The following is a 27,452-nucleotide window of genomic DNA, read 5'->3' on the forward strand; positions in this document are numbered from 1 at the left end:
TGCACAATAGTGCAGAAATTACATTTTTGTATGTTTCAAGATGCTGTTTATACTTATATATATGTGTAAATACAAAAAACAAAGCTTGGCCTGTAATCTTTTATTTGACTGTATTTTTTATTTTCTCTACCAGCCTGTACAGTAAAAGACACAAGTATTGTACTTAGCCATGTTTTCTACTTTTTATCATGCTGCTTTTCTCTGGTTAGAGCTTAAAATCCCAAGTTCTTTGCTTTTGTATACATGAGAAGAGTATTAGCAGACCTTGAGGCAATCTGTGCACTTTATCCTCCTGTAAGCCAGTCACTTGAGTATATTTATACAAGGCTTTTGGTTTTGTTTTTTAAATTACTCTGCACAGTAGGATTTTCCCAGATAAAAAGAGCACAAAACCCCAAACAACATCTTTCTTACATGCTGAAGTATGAAAAATTTGTTACTTTCTTTGTTGCAATAATGCACTCACATTCATACAAACTTAATTATTCCAACTTAATTACATATCTCCCAACATACCTTGTTCTGGGTATTTGTTCTGTCCATTCCCCTCAAGCAAGAACCACCTGTAGGCACCTTGTAACTGGACTGTCCTATAACTTTTGTCTACAGCTGAATTAAATGAATAAATAAAATGGAAAAGCCCTCTCCACCACTTTTTCCAAAGTATTTCTTCCATACCTGAACAGATGTAGGAATATGCAAGTCAACACCAGTCAACATCATCAATGAGTTAAATCCAGATTCAGTTTGCTGCTGTTGCAGCTAATGTTCCTCTTCAGTTTGCTCTGTCTGACTGGTACTTTTAGGTAAATGCTGCCGCTTCTTCTGCTTCAGTTCTTCTCTGTAATTGTATGCAAAAAGGCTTGGGTCTTCCTCACACATTTTCCTGTATGTATTGCACAGATTTCTGAAGTGTGACATGGACAGCTGAAAAGGACGCAGAGTTGGATCAACATCTGCTGCCATCATCAACTCTTCTGTTTTTTTCAAACGTTCACTTTCAGGAAACAAGGTCCTAATGGCAGGGGCAAAGAGCAGAAAGAAAAGTTCAAACAATTCAGACAATTAAGTTTCCCCTAAGAGAGGCAAAGTTCTCTTGGGCTTTTACATACTCTTAATATAGGCCATTGTCTACCCAAATGCAAATATACAAGGGCCATTTTTCTGCAAATGCAATTTATAACAACATGGGAAAGTATATGCATATCTTATACATTAAACACATGCTATATGCTCATGATTCAAAATATTAAAAAAAGAAAGAGCTTTTGGGTATGGATGCTGTCATAGAGCCTTCTTGGAATTAGCCTAATATTTAGAGAGCAACAACAGATTCAAATTTGTTTTGTCCTGATCTGTTTTGCACATGACTTTTTTTTAGGATGTATCATTCCAATGGGCCAGATATTGTTATCACTTGTCATTAATAGTGTAATTCCAATGCCAGAAAAAAAAAGCAAAGGAGGAAGAAAGTAATATTTAATTATTGTTCATGTTTTAATATGGAAGATGTGCCTGGAGTCCTAGATTTCATTTTCCGCTCTGTCACTGTTCACAGATGGTCAGATAAGCTCACGTACTCTGTGACCTGACACATTAGCATCTTTCTTTCACAAGTTCCCCAAATCATAATAATACTAGTTCAAGTGATTTTTAATGTCTTGCAAAAATGCATTAACAAAGTGCCAACTACTGCAAGTACTAGCTGACTAGCTCTTACTTGCAATCATTCTGTCTACAGCAGGCCAGGAAGGCAGAAAATTTGCACATGGTTGATGTGCATGTCTCAATTTTCAAATTACCTGCCTTTGTCTTACATACCTAAAAATGCTTACAGACCTAAAAATGCTGTGCAGTGAATACAATAGCACATCCCACGCCCCCATAGTGTGCTTTGCAGGTTGCCTGGACAAGCTAGTCAGAAGGCTTTGTATAAATGAAAGTTGTCTCTTGGTGGAGACAGAGCACAAAGCTAAAAAGGGCTTTAAAAAGACAAGAAAAGGATGGAATTTCGAGGAACAACCTGGTTTAAAGTAGTGTGCCACAAGGCCTTGATTACAAATTTCTCCAATATTTTCAGCAGCATTGTCAGCAAAGTTAAAATGGATCAGGATTTTGATCCTTTCTTAAGTTATTCTCACCTTTGAACTAATAGTTAAAAGGTGTTCCTCAAGCCAAATATATTTAATCACCTTTTACATACAGACTACAAACCATCTTATAAACATACATGAGCAGTAAATCAAACTATTTTTCTTCATCAATTTAGTATCTTAATCCAGCATACCACGTCTCACTCAGGTGTCAGAAGTTGCACACAGATGTACACTGATTTTTGTTTTTATACAGTACCTTGTAACTAATGCAATAACTCCATTATGCACTAGAAGTTGCTAATTTTTTTTCAGGTCAACTAAAGAATAAGAGGATTGTGGTTCTTTGCTGCATGCTAGGGCTAAAGCACGTTAATCTGTTGTGGACTATGTGATGTCCAAAAATTCAGATTTGCCTTCCTTGCTGCAAAAGAATGCGGAGCGCTTATTAGCTATTTCAAATTACACAATAGTCGATTATTTTATTAAAAAAAACACTTTGGCACAAATATTCTGCATAACATACACATGCTGACTGTGTGCGCCTTCTACTTATATTGTCAACTGAAGCCACTGTTTCATGAAGAAAAAAAAAAAAGTAAATCAAATACAAACCCAGACAGTTTGGATAACTCATTTTCTCACCACCTCCAAATGGATACTCAAACGTTAGCACAGGTGAAGCAACTTTCACTTTTGATCAAATGTTTACATCCCAGACATTAATATCATACAGTGCCTCAGGCAGAAAAAATATAACACTACCCCATCTGAAAACTAGAGGCAAAATTCTCTGTTCACCTTCAAAATAGCAACAAATAAGGCATATAGTTCAACAAGGTCTTATCCTCTCTAATTCTAAACTGCTTCCAAACCTTGTCCAACAAATTTCAGCTAGCCAAAACTATAGCTATATGCCTCTAGTACCTCACCCCAGCCATATCCCATATTTCCACAAGGCTGAAAGCCGGCTTTTCCCATACCAAGTCAGACACATGTCTGTGCTAGAGTTTTAACAGGACCCCTGGAGAACAGACAGAAGTTTTCCTGCATCAGTTACAGAACCTAGTAAATTCTCTCAGCAAGACGTGGGGCTTTTTAGAGAGGCAATAAGAACTCCATACAAGGGCAGGCACTGAAACAAGAATTTGACCTTTTGCCACTATCCCTCGAAATAAGTAACAGTTCCCACAGATCAAATTCTTTCCCCACACACTGCAAGCTTCAATTCAGAATTTTGAGACTTATTTTTGAACTCAACCAACAAATGATGTTGATTTTGTGGTTTTGTTTTGTTTGCTTGTCCATTTGCTTTAAAGTATCAGAGACAGACAGACTATTGGAAAGATCACCAATTTATCCCAGTAATTTTAACAGCTTCAATTACACTAACAGAAACGCAGAGCAATTATTCTACAGCTAAAGCAGAGACACATTCACCTTTCAATTCTGTATCTAAAAATCATTCTGAAATGGAAAGATTTGATGAACCATGATGACATCTATAAATGGAGTGAATAAAATAAAATGCATGGCTAGAAGTGTTATCAACTGATGTAGTAGCATTTACAAAAACATGGCCCGAGAATTTTTCTTGGAAGTTCCTTACTCAATTCCACGGAAGCAGTGTTTTCTTCTAAACTGAAAAGCACTTCGAACCACTTTTTCTACTAGCTCGAATGGCTGCTGTATCTTTGGTTGCACCAATGGAGTGAAATGCACTACAGCCACATCCACCTATAAGGAAAAGCAAAATATAAAATATTTGAGTAGATGTAGTCCTTTGAGAGGTGTTATTTCTTTAGAGTTAACAAGTGAGGCAGCAGGAAACAGGCAGAACACAGGAAGACATTGTGACAGGTAACAGCTGTGTGATGGCTAGTGTCATAGTATTTGATTTGGCTTGACTTTCAAAGCCCTGGAGAATTTTAGTCTTTCTTAGTTATCTACATATTTCTAATTAGCTCACATGCCAGTAGTCCTTCGTACTTTTTTCCCCATGGCACCTTCTCCATCGAGAACAACTTCCACGTAATCTGTAAAGTAATTAGCACTTCTTTCTTGAGATCCTTCCACAAGACAATTCTACTAGACAGTATTTGATCTGCAGACTGAAGGGCAGTTGGAAAAAAATGGTATTATAATTAGAAATCAAACCCACTCCCTATATATTTTCATCTGCTCTAGGGCTTTCGCAAAATGCGAGCCAAGAACCTACCTTTCAATACAGTAAGATTTTAAAAATCTAGTCTATTCAAAGGAATGATGGGTAGAAAGAAATTTGCATTCAATTTAGGTGACAACTGAAGTCTGTATTTACACTGTGTTCCATCACACTTAATCCAAAATCATAGTTGAATGCTTCCACACATCTCTCTTTCAAGTTTGTTTATTCTTTTATAGTTCTCAAATCAGCTTGGTTCACAGACCTGTCACTTCCCCTGTGTCTGAAAACAGAATGAAACAACATCCTGCCTTCGATGCACAGATGTACACTTTATATACACAGATGTACATATAAAAACACACACAATATGTCACGCAATTACAGCGACATTGTATTATGTTGAAACACCCTGAAAAAAAACAACACATTCAGACAATGCTTTTTTCCACTTCTCCACTTTTTCTGTAAGCTAGAGGGTCAAGACCAAGAGAGAAAAATTGTTTGAAGGACTAAAATATAAAAATGGTTTAAAAAAAATAATTAAAAAAAAGTCACAGCTTATGTATAAGCGAGAGGACAAATCAAAACCTGACATACAGAATATGCAGAGAAATGCACATACATGCTTTTGCGAAGCAGTTTCTGAATTTCTCATGTGCTTCTACACTTGTCACAGGCTGTTACCTGTCAGGAAGACCACCAGCACACAGTGAAAGCTTGTGTTCACACCGAGTGTCTGAAAAGTTGATCTTTTAGAAACATAAATACATGTATATGCTTCACACAATCAACTCCTTGAACAGAAACACTAAGGGCTTATTTACATATGTGGATGTTTATCTACTTTTTTATCATGCAATATAAAAATACCTTTCCCCCATAAAATTTGGGACAAGAAAACCACCAGAGACCATTTGGGATCTCCTAGCCCCCCCAGTTTTGCAGAACTGCTCCTAAGTGAGGTATGAAGACACTTTTGTTGTTGAGAGCAGGACCTGCATCTTTAAAAATAAAATTCTAAGGGAGAGGAAAGAAGAACACAATCTAGAAGCAGCGCAGAATTCAAGGGTAAAAAAAAGCTCAATTTGCAATCTCAAGGCCAGTGGGCAATAATTTCTGCGTCTGAAACAAAACGCAGCACTCCTCAGCATTTGTTCCACTGCAGACACGGTTTTCTTTGGACCCCAGGAAAGCTGCCTGGTAGCTATAGCAACAGATACAGGGCAAAGCTTTTTCCTTGTAATGGGCCGCTCTTTTACAATGACACAAGCTATTTTTCCCTAACCTTTTTAATATGCATAAAACAGAGAGAAGAATTATGAAAACCAAAACGGAGTTCACGAGAGCACTTAGAATGCACAAGTTCATTTTATTAAATGTTATCTTTTCTTAAAGGATAATTTTATTGGTAACACTCCTTTTGCCCACCAAGTACATTCGTAATATTTACAAAATAATACTCCATTCTTATAAAATAATGAATATGAAAGTTATCCTACTGGTATATCCTGAACTGTCAGTAGCATAACAGCTGTTCTCCCTTACTGTTTCAGTATATGAGTACAAGGAATGTTCATGTTCTAGTAAGGCAGGAGGAACACGTGACAGCACAATTTAATTCAGTCTGCTGCCTTGCTCATGAAATCAACACTTGAAATTAGAATAAACCTAAATGAGACAATTTTACTAATCGTTAAACATAAAGGTCTCATGATGGGCAATGCATGTATCCGCAACAAGGCTTTATCAAAAGAAAACTCACATATCCCCTTCCAAGCTGTAATTTTCTCCTACAGGGAACTGAAACCTAAGCAAAGTTATTACACTTAATTAAAACAGACCGTGTGAGTTCCTAAAAGACAGTCCTAAATCAGCACTTTCATCAACAGAGTGTTCAGTACCAGCACTGTACCTGTCTACTACAGGCAAATGTTAGATCTAACACCAGATACATCTGTCTCATAGCGGTCTTCTTCTGACATGAGGGTTTCATTTTGGTTCCTTTCCAGCAGAAAATAACTGCAGCACTGCACTTATAGCAATAATCTAATTCCTGTGCAACAGCCTTGTAACAACTTAACTCCATTGCCACTAGGCTCATGTCACCTCCAGGGCTTGAAAAAGTCCCTTGAATGTTTTGTGCTTTTGAGTTACAATTTAGACGATAATCTCTTTCACACCTTCGGTGCTCATCTTCATCTGGTTTCCTTCCCTGCTTCTTCAGAAGGAGCAGTGGTAGAAACAAAGGTCAAAACTGCTTTCAGACAAAAGTTTATTACTGCTGATACTACATGTTAAGAATCATTCCCAAAGTATTTTTTAAGTAGCAAAGGCACTGCTGTTTTTCTGATGTAAACTAAGGATATATAAGTATGGTTCAACTCGAAGGCTGAATCATAGTTTCAACCTTGGAACCTTTGAACCATAGAACCATAGACTTGGTTTGAACCAAGTCTAATAAGCAGCACGCACATGTACAGAGGAAGAGTACCCAGAACAGGTCAAACACACAGCAAAACTTGTCCAGGATGCCCATTCTCCTGCAATCTGTGGACAGGGACCTGCTGAGTTTAAAATGTTGTCTTCACATTCACGAGTTTCAAGGGATTTTTCTACCAAGAATTTGGTCTAGTTGCTTTTGAATGCCTGCAAACATCGTGTATTTCCCTGTACTGTGTGGAGACAAGGTTTTACAGTTTATGCACGGAGGCAGCGTAGTTCTTTCAATTTGTAGCTGTGCCATCTGCTATTTTTAATATACAACTCCTTCTTATCATACTGGAAAATATGGAATTTTCCTTCCCAATCATACTTTGGACTTCTCAGTGCTTTAGCTTAGCCCTTCTCATAAACAGCACCATTCCAGGATGAAAAGGCACTAGATTGTTTCTCATACAGAAGTTAAAACTTCTGATTGCCTTACTAACCAACCACTTTTTTGATGGAGCAAGGAGCCATCAAGATATGGCTTTACAAAGTACCACAGTGAATTTCACCACAAAACTCAAAAAAAAACCAACCCACAACACAACAAACAAACAAACAAAAAAACAGATTAATGAATTCAACTATTGATGCACGTGTTCTTCCCCTTGCGTCATTTATATTAATGCTTCACTTCAATTTGCTACTTTATCAAATCTGTAGTACTATAAAGTTCCCTTTGCAATTTTTCAGAGTTAAATCTCATCTTTACTATTCTCAAAATTTTCATGAGCAAAACATTCTTCAGAACAGTCTTCACATTTTTACAGACTGATGATGTTATGCAGCACAAGGTTTTACTTAGACTCACTCTACAATTCCGCTAATAAATTAAACTCCAGTCAGTGCGAAAACTGACCATTTATTTCTACCCATCTATTCATATCTAGTTTTCCAACCAACTATTTCTCCCCTGTAAAGACCTTTCTACTTTACTCTGTGACCATTTAATTCTTTCAAGAACTTTGGAAAGGCCATCACAAATGCTTTCTGATAACGTAAGTAAATCTCACTGTGGTCCATCCACACATTCTCTTACTGCTCCAAAGAACCCCAAATAGACTTATGAGACATTACACATTTCTGCAGCATTTATATATTATCCGCTTATTTTGATTTTTAAAGTAGTTTCTACCAGTTTGGCCAGTACTGTAAGAAAGTTCTTGACCAGCTGGAAAACCCCAAGCACATCTAAAGATGTCATGTCAGAACGGACACATGATATTAGCTCATACTGCAGTTACTGAACCATCACACTAGTGTCTGCCTGGGAACTGAGAAGCTTCCCTCAGATGGGAGAGCTGACAAGTTGTTAAACGTCACCATGTCTAAAGAAACAAATCCAGGGATTCCTCATTAGCAAATGAAAATAAAATAATTTTGATCCTCCAAATCTTGCACCACAAAGATGAACACGGGAAACTGAAAGCCAGAAACAGAACCTACAGTTATATCACTGCTGTACGCAGCAAGACTTCTCTCGGCCTCTCAATTTCTAATACTGACTTGTTGAGGCCACTTCACCAATAAATTGCAGTTACCATGTAAACTTTATTAGTAGCTTTATTCCTTCATTCTTTTATATAGAATGATAACAAAGTAAAGGATGATCTACAGAAGGCAAAAGCTATCAAGGACAGATGAGGAAAACCTGTAGCTGAATGGAAATATGCTGCTGTTCCAATTAGAAATTAAAATACATTGCATAGTTCTTTCCTAGGAAGTTTAAACTCATAATAAGATTATATGTGATGAAAAAAAAAAAAAAGAGAGAGAGAAAGAAAAAAAAAAGAAAACTGTCTAGCTCTCAGATCAACTTAAATGAATCCTACCTACCCCCATCCCTGAATTCATAAATCTATGGTTTCTGGATTATCAAGATTTTACTCCACCTTTTAATCACTGTTTACAGTTTTCATCATAGAGGCTGGGTATCATGATGTATTTAGCACGAAGGGCCTCCATGTATTTTTCTCTATAATCTCTTTGCTTTCCCTTACTAAGTGTTTGTCAAACAAAACTCATTAAACAAAGTAGTCCTTTATTCTCTGCTAGATGGAACTAAGAGAGGGAACAAACAACAGTACTGCACTTGCTGTAGAGAACAGAAAAAACAACACTCCAAGAAATTTTGTTAATACACGCCAATGCAGTTTTATATGAGAAGGGACAGTTCCACTCAAGAGAAACTGCATTTTTCCAAGACATCTACAGTGAAGAAAACATCTCAGACCTCACATCGAGCAGTAAGTGCTACACAAACAGAAATGTATGATAACTGTGTATTTTATTACATTTACAGTGCTTATAGTTGAATTTATCATGCCCTTAAATCAGTTCACCCTGTTAATTATAATATATGATTACCATTTGCAGTGCTTTGGGTTTGTTTGCATGCTTGAAAATGCTGAAATTTTAAAAAGGATGCAATAAAAAGGCTAACTCAAGATCCTAATTAGCTCTTCCAGATTATGCTTTTGAGTGATTTTGAACTACCTAGACATGTCAGTTCCTTCTGTAAAAGAAAGATAAGACCTCTTTCCCATGGGCCTGATACAGCAAATGATACATATTTGCCAAAGCAACTCTACACAGACTGAACAAACCAAAGGGATCTGGAAATAGGAAAGACTTGGAAATAAGATTTTTAAATAGAGTAGCTGTTAACATACTCACCCTAACTATAATCATTTGATATATACATATGTTTATGCTGGACAGAGTTAGCACATCCTTAAACAATTACCTGAATTAAGTAAAATATATAAATTCTAGTTTATTACTAACACTGCACTACAAAATTAGAGAATTACTTGATATGTAATGCTACTAAAGACACAGTGGTCAAAAAATTGCAGTTCTATGTACAAAAAGGTGAAATAAGAGTATAATGCCACTGTTATTTTGTGCTCCACTTAATTCAACTTTATCCCTATTGTTACGGCTTTTCAAAAAAGTTTTAACAATACTGAACAGTAACATTAAACTTGGTCTTATTTAGACAGAATGTCTGTGAAAGCATAAAGACTGCTCTTTCTTTATCATGCCGATAAAAAACAAGAACTGCCAAATATATAGCCCCCCTCAAAAGTCTGCACGCCTTTTAAATCCTCATCACTGGTTTCAAACCATTTTTCTTCATTTGCTATCCCAGCGGTCCAACTGATCTAACACCAATAGTTCTCTCTTCACAGGTGCATCCTACTACCCAAATGTTTTACTCTGTCAAATTAAACTTGATCCTTTATGCAAGATTGTTTTTTTTTAAACAATTTTTTAAATCTTCCACTGTATGGTAAATTTGCAAATTATTTCCAGTAGCTTTCTGATTAAAAATGCACTTACACAACTGAGTTGATCCTTATCAGTATTAAAACCAGTATTTTATTTTATAGACAACAACACATCGTATTCACACTTATAATCCACTTGCTAAGACTGTTGATCTATGTCAAGGTCTGAGAAGCACTGGCTGAAAATAAAACAGTGATTCAGAAACGTTAGTTATGTAAGTTAACCATGAAATATTGCAAAAACTAAGCACCTTCTTATTCTTCTTCAAAAACATGAAAATTGGGATCAGTTACTACAGAAAAGAACAGCAATATTTAAAGACCTGAAATAAAGGGTTGCTTTGAACTATACTTTAAACAAAATATAACAATGTTCATTGTTAAAAAACAGTCAACAGGAGCTACAATTACATCCATCAACACACTTAAGGTGCATTAAGAGTAGAATATATTTTTCACCAATGTGTTTTTCTACAATGGCTTCTAACCTGCAAGTTTCTAACATTTCATTCAAAATGTGTATTTGTCTAGTAAGCCTGCAATCTGTATATGATTACTGAGTGCAACTCCAGTAAAGTAAGTTTTGTTTGATGGCTTTTAATCATGTATGAAAGAGCAGCCCCCTCTTACAAGCCATGCTAACGCTGTCCATTTGTCACCATTTACGTTCAAGTGCCTTGCATGCAGCTGCTCTCATCTGCTGCAGGGTCACGTTCAGATACTCATTCAGATAGCTCTGATTTCAAATGCAAGCTTTTTTTGTTTGCTGATTTCTTTTTCTTTCTGGCTGCACTTCTCCTCCCCCTCCTCCCCTTCCTCCCTATCACACAGACAGCTCCAGCCCCGGCTACGAAGCTGCCAACCAGTTACACACGTTTACAGGAGAGAAACGGGCAGACAAAAGGGGACGGCAGCTAACCATGGCATCAGCAGGTCTGCAGTTCTTTGCCTTTATGCTGGCTTTGTTTGGTGCTTTTGGAGACATCGCAGCCACCTTGTTGCCAAACTGGAAAGTAAACGCAGATGTTGGTTCCAATATCATAACAGCTATAACACAGATGCAAGGACTTTGGATGGACTGCACGTGGTACAGCACCGGGATGTTTAGCTGCACCCTGAAATACTCCGTCCTCTCACTGCCCGTCTACATCCAGGCTGCACGGACCACCATGGTACTGTCTTGCATCCTGTCAGCTTTTGGCATCTGCATCACTACAGTTGGAATGAAATGCACAAAACTGGGAGGGGACACTGACAGCAAAAGTCACACTTGCTTTGCTGGAGGAGTCTGCTTTGTTCTTGCGGGAATCTTTGGATTAGTACCGACATCGTGGTACACAAGAGAAATCATTTCAAATTTCCTGGACCAGACCATTCCAGAAAGCAGTAAGCATGAACCAGGAGGAGCAGTTTATATAGGATTCATTTCAGCAGGGTTTCTGCTTGTCGCAGGTGTCATCTTCTGCACTTCCTGCTTCAAAAAGCAGCAAGGAGCATGGATTTACCCTCCAAAGCAGCAGCATTTCCCATCCACACAGCAGGAGAACAATGCAGGTTACAACTTGAAGGACTATGTGTAAATATAGTTGTTTCTATTCATTGAGGTGGTCTTTTTTTTGTATGCTAAGTGTAGTTTGATTAGTTTGATTACTTTAAAGAATGTCTAACACTTGAATTTTCTTACATCTAGTCTGCAATTATATTTATGCAAGGTATTTTGGTTTTAGTGAGATCAGCAGAAAGAATGTGATAGGAAACAATGCTTAAGCCTCTTGCAAGAGTACTTTTCAGTTGATTTTTCAAACCATTCTTTTCAACTTTCCAAGTAACATTTGCTGAATAGAAAGTAATTATTTCAACATAAGCAACAGCACAATTAATGGTTTCTTACAGCCAAGATGCTTAAAAACAATCTATTTATCAAATCAGGCTATCAGTAACATAGAATGCTTTATAGAGCATTTTACTTTTTCTCCTTTTCTATGATGCAAGGAAAAAGAAAAAAGAAAAAACAAAAAACACCTCTCTGTCCAAGAAGCCCAATTGAATGGCCTTTAACCAACAGGCACACTTGCCTTTCATTATCAGTTCCAAATTGTCTTGGTAACTAGATTTCCTAAAAGGAAAAAAAAAACAACAACCAACCATGCAAACAAATCAAAACCAAAAAACAAAGCAAGAAAAAGAACAACAACAAAAAGCACACACAAAGACCTGTACCCCCCCACACACCTTAGCTGCATTGTTTATTTGCATATCAGGATGAAGAATCAGCAGTACTATTCAGATGGTGCCAAAAATGTGTCTCCCGCCTCAAACTGCCACCTGCTGCGGGTTTCCTTTATTATTGTTACAGAAATGCCTATTGGGCATTCTCTAATTGCTACTAATCTATCACTACATAATGAGCAGTACAACAGAAATGTAACCAAGACTATGAAAACATCTGTAAACTGTAGCGCACAGGATGCAAACTATGCACATGAAAAATCTGGAAGCCTTCTGGCTTACACTTGCTTAAATTAACTTTTACCAGCTCAGATACTACAGCTACCATCCATTGTCTTGAACATTTCTGGCCTTCTAGAAGAATTTCACAGGTGCTTTTAATAATTCCACTAAGGTACACTGCAGGCCCACACCCAGGTATCCCATTACTGTAAAATGTAATGTACAATGATGCTAAAGAAACTGCTGCTTCGTTTAAAGGTATTTTGTTAACTCCCTTATTTTGAATAATAATCTTGGATCCTTTAACCTTTTCTTTCAACACACGGATTTTATTTCTTATTGCTCACTGGCAGAGGATGTCCTACCAAAATGCTTTCCCAAATGAAAATCAACTTGATGTTAACTTGCTAGCACAGGTAAGGGGCCATGATGCAGGCCTCTACATTTAGGAATATGATAATTCCAGACAAGTCTTTCAATAAATCCAATTGATACGTATTCTGTGTATCTATATACAACTTTCACTTCCCATGTTAGTAGCCTGAAATTCATAAGAACAGTATAAATTATACTGTTTTATATATATATATATATATATAACATTACACTGTTGTAATATAACATTATATACAGAGTTAATTTGTCAGAGAAAGTAAAAACTTCTGTTACAGCATTTTAGAAAGTGAAATGCTTTCTACATCTAATAATGTGAAGAGTCTTTGTTCTACTGCCCATATTCTCTGAATGGAACTTCATCTTGCTTTTATTACTACTGTTACATGGCCATTTTGAGCTTCCTATCTATTCATCAAGGAGCTCGTTTTGTACTATTCCTAACATTGTCATCAGCTGTTAGCTAGTATTGTGGAGAATTAACCATGAGCAAAAAGCCATTTTTCTTTGCTTAAGACACAATGCTGTGCAGCATTGTTCCATAAACCAGAAACCTATTACGTTTCAATGTTCATAGGTATTGTTAAAAAATATTTATTCATTGAGCTAATGAGGTAATCAAGTCATTCCTGCAAACCATGCTTCTCCACCTTTAGTAAGGGGCTTGACATGACACTATGCTGTGATCATTGCTAATATATGTGAATTAAAACAAACATTTATAAAACAAGAACCAAAGATGTTTTTAGAGGACATATAAAAAATGTACTAATTGCATACTAAAAGAGAAATGAAGTATTCTTAAGTTATATAAGCAGCAAATTTTTCTTTCTAAAAACTTTACGCAGAAGTACCTGAATGTCTTTGTATGCCTATGAAATAAAAATCAAGCACTGAGCTGCATCATTGACAATGCACTGCAAGAGTTTTCCAAGAATGCAAAGGTTCTATCAGCAACAGTAACATCTCAAACTATGTCAGTCTACTGCTAAGTGAAACAGTGACAATACAGAAGGTCAATCTACAACAGGAGATTGAAAGAAACAAAATATAGAGCACCTGTAACCAGGACCACCTGAAAAGCTTATACTTCCTGTTTTTGCAATATAATCAATTTTTGCTTTAAATCAAAAAAATATATTGAATTAATACATGCCTGCCTTTAATGGTACTCCCTTTTTATAGGATTTGCTTATACTGAGATATTTGTCACATCTCTGTGAGTTTTCCCTCTCCCTCAATCAGCTGAGGCCTTTTCAATATAGGAAAATGGGAGTATTGGTTAGAGCTTCCCAGTTCTGAGATACAGATGGCAGGAGCCTTTTCACTACAGCTCTACTATGTTCTCAAATCACAGCCACCTTTGAGAAACAATCACCACAAAATTGGAATTTGGGCCTTATTGAACACTATTTCATGCACTTGGATGGAATCCTGAAATTGTTTCTGAAAAAGATAAGAGATGGCAAAACAAACAAACAAACAAAAAAAAAATGCAAAAAAAAGGTCTTACGTATGATCAGTTTACTTCACAACCGACTGCTGTCACAAATAATAATTTAATGTTTGGACAGTTACTTGCTCAAAAAATACCAAAAGAGTTTTAAACCATTATCAAAATATGCACAGCAAAAGACTGTAAAATTCACTGTGGTAAGAGAGAGGGAATGGGCTTAAAAATGTTCTCAAGAGAGAAGTCTGAGGAGTAAAAAGACCAAGAGAGAGATTGTGATAAAGGGAAAGAATGACTTATTGAAGAGGTGAACAAACCATTTCAAGAGGATCTTTCAGAAGCAGAAAGTAGATTTCCACATGCACTTAGGGCACACAGACCCCACTCAGTGTATCAGGCACACATTTTTACAAAAACAAACAAAAAAAGATCTACATCCAAAATCTAGTTTAAATATATCATTCTTGATTCCTGTAATCCTAATGGCTATTAATAAAAATCTGGCAGTAAATAAGAGGATAGCAAAGCCACTGTTCTCCTCTCAAAAGCAGACAGGAGAGAGATCAGATGGTTACTTTTTTAAACAGGGAGTAGGATGTAGGTGACTAAGTGGTATAGCGAATAAGAGGGTGTTAAATATACTGAAGATAAGCAGGGTGAAATGTAAAGATTATACATGTGGTAAAATTAGAGATCTTTGACATAAGAAAAGCTTTTATTTATCAGGGTCTTTCAGAGGACCCACCAAATTTTCCAGGCACAGTTCCCAAACTGTTCATAACTGCAAACTGCAAAATAACTGGCTTTCTATGTATGCTCCAATCCTAGCAGACTATCCTATTGCTAAATTTATATCACCCTCTCCGGAAACACCCAAAGAAGTACAGTGATCTTACAGATAAAACTTGAAGGTCAAAGCCAAGTTCTGAGGAACCAAAAAACAAAAAAGTATCTTCTTGAACCATGTACGCTTCACTTACAGGTGTAACACACCACTCTACTTAGTAGTACAGAGATGCTGAACTGAAAATCAGATATATTACCTGTCTGAAAAATTAACAATAAAACACACACACACACAAAAAACAAACAAACTTACCTCTGGTTTTGGAACAAAGGCTTGACCTGGTATTACGAAACGGTTTTCAACAGTGCAGAGATGCTGAGACATGATGGACAGTCTGCTACGTTGCTTGCCTCCTGTATTAGCTGTAAGCCTCTATTGAAGAATCAAAAATGCACAAATCAGTGAAACTGAATTGACCAAGTGGTCAATTAGATTAAAGCTTGATTATCAGCATAATCAAAGACAAAGATACATTAAAAAAGAAAATTAATTCTTAAGAACTCACATCAGAGTTTATGCCCAGTTCATCTGGAATTCTTTCCTCTGATGTAATAGCATTTCATTAAGATATCATGGTAATTTACAACCTCAGTCCTTCAATCAAATGCACATGAAAAGGAGCTCCTTGAACTTCTGCAGAACTTAATGAGTGTTCAAATAATTTTGTATGGGCACAAGAGAATACTGAAACACTCTGACTGCAGAATTCAAACTGAACACCACTGGCTGATGGTATTCTTACATACTTTCCTTCCACTCTTTCTGAATCAAGTATTTTTCTTTCTTCTCCAACACCAAACCTCCATAAACTCAAAATCAGATACCAAATGAAATTTCTTCACTATAAAGTATGTTTACTATATATGCAAGTAAGTTCACTCTACTTTACATAAGTTTAGATACCTAACAACACCAGCATTTAATACCTACAATTGAAATTAGCAGTTTTCTAGTTTTCCCAAGGGATTTCTTACACAGATAGTCAAAAAGTCACCCAGAGAGTGGAGGTTTTCTACACTTTCACATTATTTCTGTTTTTCTAGCACAAACAATTATTAAACACAAAAAGCCCCAGTAAAACAACTCTCAAATGCTAGAAAACATTACAGAAACTATATAGATACAAATTTTTGAAGATTCCTGTTCTTATTTATCATTAACTTAATAAAAAAAGTCAATTTGTGTATCTGCTAACATCTGTACATTATGCAGCTTCACATGAAATTCATACTCATGATATCCTCCCACTTTTATTAAAATTATGTCTGAAAAATAAATTATACACATTGCTGAAGATTTTTTTCTTTTTTTTTTCAACAAGTCTCCTAAAAGGCAGTTCACATGTTAGCATAGAACCAATAAAATACTTTTCAGTGACTTCTCAGAAAGAAAGCTTAGTGATTCTGTTTGCCTACATCAGCATTTAAAACTACCTTCATTTTTTATTTTGGAGGAAACCTATTATATATATATGTGCCACAGTCGTTATTCCTTTTAAAGAAAAGCACCACATTACAGTCTAACAATCAGATATGCACTTCCTTTACCTCTGCAATTGAAATGAAATGGACAGCACAATTTCAACAAGCTACTCTTACTCTCCATGAAAACAGCAAGCCTCAGGCTTCCTACTTCTCAGCTACAGAAGGGATAACTTAGCAACATCCAAGTCTGGGCAGTAACATTTCAAATCACTTCCATCTCATCTGCAGGAACATACCTGAGTATGGCACTTCTCAATGAACCCAAAAATGCTGAGAACATATAGCCCAGGTGGTACTTGACATCTCTTTAGGAGTGCTCTCTACCAACTCCTCTCAAGGTACCTCAGGGATTATTATTATTATTTTTTTACCCAGTAAGCTATCCAATACAACTGTGCTTTTCATAAGCACGTATTAAAACCCCATTATCAATGAATCTGCAAAATCCATCACAAGAATTAATGTACGTGAAGAACTAAGATTGGCAAAGCTGGCCATCTGAAGGAATTTTAAACACATCCTTGTATACAAGCCTTTTTTTTTATTTTTAGAATATATTTATATTCAATTTATAAGAATTATGAAAACGTGATAATTTTTCTTGTTTGCTGTTCAAAAATCTGAACTATTTCCCACTTGATTAGTGTCTTTTTTCTAGTGTTCTAAATAGACAGCAGTGTTAGACCCAAATTAAGTATTCTTCTCTTCTAACATGCCAATCTTCTAAATGCCTAACAGCTTATCACCCAGCCTGGCAGCCCTCAGATGGCACTGGCAGAGCAGTTCAGATGAATTGCACTCTGTGCTCAGTTTTACTTAATATTAGAGACTAACAAATATCTTCCATTTAAACTGAAATAAGACTCATATTAATGGTCAGGAAGTATCCAGCCCAGGTACCAAATTCGAGGTGAAGTACTGAGTAACCTGTGGCAAAGTAAAAAATCTTTTCCTCAAAATAAGGATTGATTTTACAAAAATAAACTATAGAGGCAAAATGATTTGCCTGACACTTGCAAACATAATTTTAATGCTGTGGATATCTGGCCTTATCCTCCTTAATGTGCCTCAGAACTCAGCATATAACAACATAACTATTGGTTTTCATCAACAGTTTAATCAAATCATATCAAACACAGAGTTCAGTAGTAATAGGCCTATGCTGACATAACTCATGACAGTGTTGCTGTTAGAAGAAAACAGAAAAGCAGGAAATTAACACCAGAGAGAAACGCAAATGTGATTCAAAGATATTTTAACCTTTTATAATAGTAGAACCTAGCTTGACTGCAAATTAACATGGCACACTCCTTTATTTTCTTACTGTTAACATCAAGTTATCCTAATTAATTACGAAGCACATAGGTCCATTCCATCACAGCAGGCTACCCTTCCACCAACTGCACGGTATACATGTATGCACCAAGACTTTCTTTAGTATTTAGGTTCTTAGAAGGGACCAGTGAGGACACCAAGCTGTTAAGAAATTTTCCTTTCAGAAATGTAAATCCATAGATACACAAAATATTAGTAGAAAATTAAAGATCTAATTTATTATCTGCGTTAAACTGTTCTGTATTTGCTGGTACTGAATATGCCTGTAGTTGCCAAATCACAATGGCTAAGCTACTTCAGAAGACCACAAAAAAAAGGCACAGGTTTTCATTACCATTCCTCCTAATCAGAAGACCAAGTAGCTTTTCCCAAAGGAGTATTCATTATGTCAAACCAATTATGGAAACACAAACCATGAACTATGAAAAATTTTGTCTTCAGTGGAAGCTCTCTGCTTGAATAAGCATAAGAACAAGAATCAGGAGGTCCCAAAATGTAAAGTCAACAACAACACTGATTCATTGCACAACCTTGAACATATCACTCAATTTCCTAGTGTTTTTAACTTCACTTTCTAAACACAAAGAACTTAAGAGTGCATGGTGTTTTGCATCTCATTTGATCTATGCTGAGTGCAGAAGCACTATAATCTACATGTCACCAGTGGTGTATGCAGCTGGTTAGAGCTATATAAAGCACAAAGTCCATTTATGCTCTCAGCACTAGGCCACTTTTTCCACTGTTTTTACAAATCGTTGTATTTTACTCATCATCACTTTGCATTTTGTATCAGTCTGTGAGCCATATCTTGCAATAAGATATAATCTCAGATGACGTGAAGTCCTTCTAGAAAATGGAACCACATTTTTTAATGCCAGTAACCACATGAGCTCAGAAGTGAATTAAGAACCCCAGCTCGTTTCATAATAAATGTTCGTCCCTGGTGTTCTGTAGAGCCACCTACTGGAACAACTTCAGTACTCACCTTGAAGCTTGATTTCAGGGCTACATTAATGACAGCACAGTATGGTTCTCTATGACCCCAAATGACAATAGACACTTGTATATATAATTACTATTAATTTACACACAGTAAAACACAGTAAAATTTTATTTTTAGAATTTTAATTGTAAAGTTAATGAAACCAACACAAACACTTAGCTTGCATAGAGAAAACCTGTTATTACTAACTAATTAGATGGAAATTCAGTCTTCAGACTGATGTGCAATTACTTTTTTTCATATATATTGTTCTTTAAGCATCAAATTGGATTCAAGTAAGAGGCATACTACTTTCATAATTATAACAAAAAAGTCTCTTTTGTTATTTTTTATAAAATAAGTTAAAAAAACGATATGAAATGGTGCATGAATGACTGTAAGCGAAGGAAACTAGTTAAGGACAGAAGAGTGCTGTGGAATCTATTCAGGTTGAAGAAATCAGACAAAAAAACACACACATTAAGTAGCTTAAGAAAATATAACCCTCTATAAGAAATCATAAATAAAAAAAAATATGCGCTGTGAAAAGATCAGAGCAGATGATTATTTCAATGTTAAAAACTGAACTAATATTTTCCTCTCTTTTTTGAGGCAACTAAGAATGTTTTTGAACTTTTAAACAAAATGCTGCATGTCAACCAAGTTTTGTTCCATTTATCATTTTTAAATATTGGGAAAATGGTAACATCTTACCTCTGCGACTTCCTTCTGAAAAGTCAGTGTCATCTGTGTCCTGCCATAAATAAAAGGCCCATTCTTTTTGGAAACATTTTCAAGCCATTTGATGATTAGAGGAGTTGAAACACTGAAGGGTAGATTCCCAATGATATGAATATTTGGTGGCTCTGTTAACATTTGATGGGAAAAACAAAACCAATAAACAACTTGCAAAATGTCTGGGATAAGATTTTGCCATGAATGAGTACTTCAGAAAGATATGTGCCTATCAATCTAGATTAAAACTATGAAAACAATTTTTATTGTGCCACATCAAAATTATGCCTTTCCATTTATGCTTGTCTTATGCTGACAAAACGGTGTTACTGTTCATGGTAATTAGCTAGAAAAAAAAAGTGGTTAGGTCTGGTTTTCATTTACATTAGAATAAATCAGTAACTTTCAGCTGATTTTCAGCTGCTCGGTAGATTTCAGCTGAGATACTCAGAATAGCAGACATACAGACAACAATTCAATGATCTTTAACTACAACTATCAGGTACAGAGTAAATAGCCACACTCATCATTCTGTCCAACATGTTACTCCCAGACACATTTTACTGTCTTCATTACCCCCCAAACAATCACTTAGCTCAAAATGAAGAGAGCTCTCCTTTTGTATAGAGCCCTATGAAATCAAAAGGTCTTCTAACAAGCACAAGGCTTAGCACAGCTCCTTAGCCATATGAAGTTGTAAGTATCATTCAATTATGTATTGCATCAGTGTATGTGTTAAGCAGGCACTTCATTAGTAAGGATCCTCACCTCTACGCAGGAGAGCAGTAGAGGTGGACAAAATAAAGTGTTGCAGTTTCTTAGATACTACAGCATTTAATGACGTGGCTGGCAGATGATGTTATTAAATTCAGCTGGTTCTTGGGCACATTTTACTTATTATGCAGTTTCTAAACTTTCTGAAATCCACCAGACTTTCAGATTTTCACATGGCAACAATATTATATATATGTAGTATAATATAAAAGTATATCTTACTAGTAATTAGTCAGCTCCAAAGACGAGAATAACATATGTATGTAGAAGAAACATTAATTTTTTAAAACTGCACACCTTCACATATGCATTTGGTCACAGTTTTGTGAAACCTTTGCAAATATGCAAGGCATTTTTAAAGGTGAAGATAATGTGGCATAGTCTTTTATGTCTTACATTAGAAAGCAGTTTACTGTTCTTCAGGCACTGCAGACAGTGACTTTACAATAAATTAAGGCATTTGGAAAAGGAGCCTGGGAGGTCATTTCCAATTTATCTAAATACTGTTACACGTTTCAAAAGGAAGGTGAAATCAAGCCCTGTGAGAATTTCAGATCTAAAAATATGTAAGTAAATAAATAAATCTCTGATTGGATTCTACATTTGTCAAATATATTTATTTGAAGCTAAAGCAATAATAAGAAAATCCTAAAGGCTTCTGAGAAACCTACAGAAGTGTCTTTAGTGGAATGACAACAGTGGTTGCTTCTGTCTTGTTCCAGAAGAGGAAGAAGCTAGGAAGCAAGTATACAATTTAATTTGCTTTTATACTTTCCAAGACTTACTATTGTACAGTCAGGACGCCCTAAGGCAAATAACAGCAAAGCAATTATATTAAGCAGTAGTAACGCTGATTAAAGTATCAAACAAATTCTGCTCAGTCTTAGAAGAGGATGACAATTTTCTAACTGTTTCTTTCTAGAAAGTAAGTTAGCCACTCTCTATCCTTACCTTCAACATGTATCTGAAGAGAGCAACACAAGCACTGAGTGAACTCCAGCTATATATCCAAACTTAAAGAGTAAGTTGGAAGCCTTAAACATAAAACGAACCAAGTCCGAATACTAACCGTCCTCCCAGTTCTTTTTTAAGTGCTTTGGAAAAGCCTTCTCCATCTTAAATGTCAGAATATCTCCATGAACAATGCGCACTTTTCCTGGAGCTGCTTCAGACAGCATCTGTTTGTAAGCAAGCAAGTAGGATCTACAGTGAGTATTAACCACACTGATTTCCAGCATCAGCGACAGTAAGAATTAAACCCCTGCTATATGTTTATCTTCAATATACAAAAAAGGAGTAACAGTTCAAACTGAGCACACTGCTTACAAGTATTTACCTTCAAAAAGAGAACACTAATGAAAGAAGTTCAATGCATGCCTAAAAGCTGCAGAATTCCTAAAAGAGGATTTAAAGCTAAAAAGGCCAACAAAATTCTCTTCAACAAGGATGATTAACAAGCCCCAGGCCACTAAGAGAACCCCACCTGATTTAAGTGCTAATGCAAAGAGCAGGTATTGAAAAGTTGTTGGATCTATTACCTATGGAAACAAGGCTCAAAACGTTTATTCTGTCTGCCCCCGTAGGGTCTACCTAGGGTCTATTATTTTAGCTACATGTGATACAAGACTGTAGAAACATTCAGCCATTCTTTCCTTTTCCATAAAGAAGGTTGTCTTCATATTCCCGGAAGTAGTCTGAACTCAAACCTTTAGAAACCAAGGAGTTCTACAAAACAACAGGCTGTATGAATACCTAGCAGTAGAGGAAATCTCAACCCTTTGTATCTTGTAAGACATCTCACAATCTACCATGTTCTCTATCCCATCTCTCCATCCTATTTCTGCAAATTACCTGGTACTTAAATGGTGAAATACCAGCTTAGAACTAGATGCAGTCTGATGACCAATTCTTTCATTTCTGGTGTCCATTTATACAACAAAATTGTTACAATTTTTAGTGCCATATTTTCTCTTATAGTATGATACTATGCACAAACAGAATAATTCAAAAGGAAAGTCAATTTTTACAAAGATGACTTTGGGGGATATTTACCAGTCAGAATAATGAAAAATGGCTTAAAGAGCAAGTTTGCTTTTGTGCAGAATCCAAATGCATAAATAGTTAAGTGCTATTGGCTTAGCTGATGAAATAAGCTGCTCATCACTGTTAGTTCCATCTTCAGTCTAAATCCTGCTAATATGCTAAGGGGCACAGAGGTTTCACAAGTTTCTGAGCCAAACGAAAGTGCTGCTTTCTCATACTTCATGAAAATGTTCATGAAAATGTTTTCATTAAAATTTTTGGAGTAAAACTTCTTTTTTTTTTAACTTCAAAATAGCTAAAATAGCTATTCTGTGTAGAATACTAAAAATGCTTAACTAAAAACTAAGTGTTCCTACAGGTTTTAAGAGCAATTATTTTCAACTAGAAAAATAAATCTAACCTCGACTCCAAACTACTTAATGTTTTTTTTCAGCATTACATTAGCAATTATATTGCATACATATTCACTAATCTGCCATGATTTGTCAAATCTTTCTTTGAATCTGTCATAAATGCTGTAACATGATGAAAGGCAATATAAGATCAATAAACTTAGAAAACAGAACATGAGAAAACAGACAGCTGCCTACACAATAACGGATTATTAACATATGTTCTTTTTTTTTTTTTATAATCACATTTAATATCATTGAGAACACACCTCTCAGCAGAAAATCACAGTTGTATACTTCTAATTTGAAATAAAGTCTGAGGAAACTCATTGAAACTTTCTCCGTTTAAAAGCCAATGTGTACAGCTAGCATGGTTCCAGGAGCTCTTGTGCACCAAGCACATGAGCCAAGTGATTTTCCATTATACAGACCCTCTTGTTCTTTGCACACAAGTGAAAAAGCATAAAGAAAACAAAGGGTACAGTTCAAAAAAATGAAATGGTCTTTCTGGAAGAATTCTATATTCAAGCCACTCTGTCTGAGAGCATCTTTTTTTTTCTCCTGGTAAATCTTTCCAGCCTAATAACTATTAGGGCATATAGCATAGGGTGAGACAGAACTGACAGACTCTCAGCTTGTGCAAACTGTCACTCTGTACACATATGTTCTTCCTATATTTCCATTTTGCAGTAAAGAGGACCCCAACTTCAGCTTTGTAATAGAGATCACCGCCTGAAAAACAGTCAATGAAGAATGCTGTATGCTTTACATCAGTGATTTTATAAATACTGAAAAAGACTTTTTTCAGTATAAGACTTTTTTTTAAGTAAAAGTCTCAAATTTGTATTTTTAATCTCTGATTTATTTTGTTACTTAAATCACAAACCTTTTATAAGCATTCAAATTTTGATACAGCTTTTAATGGGAAACTAGAAAAAAAAGAGGTAATATGACCCACACTGTCACAAACGAAAGAATCATTCCATCCTAGAAAAAATTCTGTGATTCTGTGATCCTATTTGGAGGGGAAAGAAACAAAAAGAAATACCATCTAATTTAACATTAATGGATGCAATATATTTCTTGTCCATTCATGTTCACAGGTGCTGAGTTTTAGCATCTTTATATTTCACAACCTCATTCAGACATATTTATGTCTACTGTGAAGAGGTGGCTAACGAAAAATGACTGCTGTTAACTCACTTGAACAATAAATATGATTACCTATCAAAGATTATAGATCCTGAAAAGCACACTTTCATTCAGAGGCACGTGTTTCAGTAGCTGCATTTTGGGAGACCAGAAAAGATGTCTAACTACATAAAAATCTGTTATGTCAGTATCGTTTAACCTCAAATTCCTTCCAATCCCAAAGCAGTTCTTGAAATCTAAACTGCAAATGCAGATTTGCTACCGTTCAAGAAAAGTGAAAACACTATGTGTTCATACTTCATAAGGTATATGTGGTATACTGTAAATTACCAACAGCTAAATCCACAAAGACATAATTACATGCATATTCAGGTTTCAGGATAGGAACTATTTTGTTGATATTTTAAATTATTAATGTCCTACAAAGAGATGGTAGCCATTCTCAAGTGAGCTAGTTACTTTTTCTCACCACTGATTTTTAGAGAAAACATTAAACTGCAATATAAGGAAAGCCATTCAAATTGCTATGATTTGATGTTTCAGAAGCATATGAAAACAGCCGAATATGATGAGGTTTAGCTGCTGTTTTTCTTGCTAGGTCTACATAGTCAAATTCTATAAACTTGACATTTTAATAGCAATACAAGTAGACAGCATTTCAGAAATACCACATTGAGTTGTGAATTTGTATCAGTTTCAAAGACAGGTGCAAAATTTTATTTTTTTTTGTTTGGTTGGTTGTTGGTTTTTTTTGGACACTTTGAACCTTTCCATGTTCTTAAACTGTTCTTATTCAATGTTATGCATACATTTACACCACAAATCATTCTACAGTTGATACCTGCAATCCTGGAATGAATCGAGGATCTTTTTCAACTAAAAGGAGCTGTTCAACATCAGCATTGAGAATAGACCTGGTAATTCCTCCTGGCCCAGGGCCCACTTCACAAACATGAGCATTTTTCAGCTTGCCAGCTTGTCTCACTATCTTGTCTGCAAGACATAAAGAACATACTAAGCCTTTATTCTCCAAAGGATCCAGCTCACTAAGATAAATTCATTGTTTATTGTTAAAGTGCAAGCATGCTTATCTCAGAGTAGACACAAACAGTGACACATCCCACATAAATGATCACATGCCTGCTAGACTGCACAGAATTCAGATTTGTTTCATGCTAAAAGATACAATCAACTTTTTAAAAAAGGCTATTTTCAGTTTACTCTCTTTACAATGTTGCTTATTGCAGAATCAAATCAAAAGAGAATATTATTTTTCATCTGTGGGTCAGCAGTACTATTACTCTTCCTCTAAGTAAGCACTTCTCTTCATCAACCTTAAGTCTCTACTACTTATCTTTACAAAGGTGTTTTCACTACAGAATACCTATTTCAAGGACATTTAAGAAGCAAAAAGGATACAGTCAAGTTCTAGTAAGACTACAGTATGTAGAGAGCAAAAAGGGAGAGCTGGAGTAAAGTTAAAGTTGGAATACAGGTAACTGGTAATTATAAAAAGGCAGGCAGTTAAATGATAAGGAAAGGACATTTCCTTCCTGTACCCAGATGGAAGGATAAAACATAAAAACTGATTACAGACTGGAAGGAAAACATATTAATGATAGAAAAATGACTAAATTAAGCATTAAAAATGTAGCTAATTAAAAAAAGACATTCTTAGGAAGCAAGGAATGGAATGATAAGGGATATTATACTGCACAGTCTATAAGCCTCCTAAATATGCAATAAAAACAAGAGATATCTGAAAATGTGCCTACCTATAAGGTACTCCTAAACCCACACATACAGTTTTATTCCACAGTAAGAGTCTGGTTATTCATGATGGGGAACTGAGTTTTATGTTCACATCCTCAATCTTTATCACTTGATTCACAATGCATAATCAAATCATCAGATACATGAAGCTGCACTGCATTTATTATTGCAAAACCCAGCCACCACTAGGATAGTAAAGAAACCCTCTATGAATTGAACACTGCCATCTTTGTCACCTGAGATGAAGCTATAGAAAACTGAATTGCTCAGAACAATGTAACTGATTCAAAGAGCTACATTTCTAACAGATGAGACAAATTACCTTTTAAAACACACAGTTACTACACTTTTTATGATACATAATAACCTGAAAATATCCTTCATTTTTGAATCAAACTTACAAACTGAATTTACTTGTAACTTATCAAAGCTTGACAATAGTTTGCTAATACTTGATAGTACTTATAAATGACAGTAACTCAATGGAAACAGTACTAGGGAGGCTCTGACTTTTGCATTTGAATTGATAACTCACATTTCATATAGGAATATGCTTTCTGCCTAAAAATTATTCCATAATTAACTCTGTAAGGAAACACATTTTCTATAAATTTACAAGTGAAATCAAGTCGTCTAAGCTAAAACTGCTTTTAAAAGTAATCTTCTGATTGTCATAAACTTGACAGTTGTCATCATGCAAACATCGCCTCCTTAGCTAGGACCTGGATCCTGAGGAAAACCACGATACTATGTTTTAGAGTAGCTAAAGTCTGTAAGCATTTAACCTGTCAATCGCAAATCCAGCAGAAAGTTCTGGGAAAGCTGTTTCTGTGCTTGAAGCCGGAAGAGCTTGATAATCTCGCCAACGGTTGGCAGAGGAGGCAGGTTGAAGGCAGCCACCTTCCCCCGAGCAGCCATAGGGCAGCGCTCCTGCTCCTTCCCCCTGGCAGAAACCAAGAAGAGCTGACTCTAGTACCTGCAATACATTAAAATACGTCGACATTAAAAGCCTGGCAGAGCTTACAAGGTGAGACTTGATTCACGCATCGTTACATGGGTGCTATATTTCAACTGTCAGCATTTTAATTACTGTACGCAGTGCTTATACTGAGGACATGTACGTGGGATTTGGGCAGCAGCCTCACTGTGTGGGTTTGACAAGCCAGGAGGCAAAACAAGACCTCTCAGAGCTTTTAGTTACTGTTTTTTAACTGCAAATAAGGCCTCAGCCCTCAAGGGCAGGCTGCCTCAGCCCCAGCCCTTCCCCTCTCCTCCCCTCCCCAAGGGGGCGGGGCCTATCGGAGCCCCGCCCCCTAAAGCAATCCTCGCCCATAACAGAGCGCCCCCGACTGCGCATGCGCGACCGGCTCCAGCGTGGCCGTGGCGGAGGGATCGCGGGCAGGTGCTGCGCGCCGAGCCGCGGTGCAGCCGCAAAGCGTTTTTTTTTTTTTCTCCCTCCGCCGTGGCGGAAAGGAGACCCCGAGCAGCAGCCAGGCGGCGCCGCCGGCCCTTACGGTGTCACGCGGGAGCTGCCCCGGAACAGGAAGCTCCTCTCCTCGTTCTTCTCTTCCGCCTGCCGGACGCGCATGTGCTGCCTCGGC

At 36.3% G+C, this 27,452-nt stretch overlaps 2 protein-coding genes across 2 annotated transcripts; one reads left to right on the top strand and one right to left on the bottom strand.

The window, feature by feature from the left end:
- Positions 1-47: 47 nt before the first annotated feature.
- On the bottom strand, positions 48-27,452 carry TFB1M (transcription factor B1, mitochondrial). The gene is made up of 8 exons (XM_032184317.1): positions 27,366-27,452; positions 26,637-26,827; positions 24,920-25,071; positions 21,561-21,669; positions 19,697-19,848; positions 15,434-15,553; positions 3,703-3,830; positions 48-1,015 (listed from the first exon to the last, which is right to left on the bottom strand). Exons 2-8 carry the CDS (start codon positions 26,767-26,769, stop codon positions 763-765), a joined length of 1,047 nt encoding a protein of 348 aa, XP_032040208.1. The 5' UTR covers positions 26,770-26,827; positions 27,366-27,452; the 3' UTR covers positions 48-762.
- Positions 8,777-12,201, top strand: CLDN20 (claudin 20). Its single transcript, XM_032184318.1, has 2 exons — positions 8,777-8,990; positions 10,869-12,201. Exon 2 carries the CDS (start codon positions 10,958-10,960, stop codon positions 11,615-11,617), a length of 660 nt encoding a protein of 219 aa, XP_032040209.1. The 5' UTR covers positions 8,777-8,990; positions 10,869-10,957; the 3' UTR covers positions 11,618-12,201.

This window comes from Aythya fuligula, chromosome 3 (assembly GCF_009819795.1).
Source record: "Aythya fuligula isolate bAytFul2 chromosome 3, bAytFul2.pri, whole genome shotgun sequence".
Lineage (NCBI taxonomy): Eukaryota > Metazoa > Chordata > Aves > Anseriformes > Anatidae > Aythya > Aythya fuligula.

What these genes read in the sequence shown, in the direction of transcription:
- TFB1M (XM_032184317.1), bottom strand. Translation starts at nt 26,769, where the DNA reads ATGGCTGCTCGGGGGAAGGTGGCTGCCTTCAACCTGCCTCCTCTGCCA. An exon ending in AAAAAAGAACTGGGAGGACG is followed by an intron (nt 19,849 to 21,560) that starts GTTAGTATTCGG and finishes AAATGTTAACAG; the next exon opens with AGCCACCAAATATTCATATC. An exon ending in CCTTTGTTCCAAAACCAGAG is followed by an intron (nt 3,831 to 15,433) that starts GTAAGTTTGTTT and finishes TTTTCCTTATAG; the next exon opens with GTGGATGTGGCTGTAGTGCA.
- CLDN20 (XM_032184318.1), top strand. Translation starts at nt 10,958, where the DNA reads ATGGCATCAGCAGGTCTGCAGTTCTTTGCCTTTATGCTGGCTTTGTTT.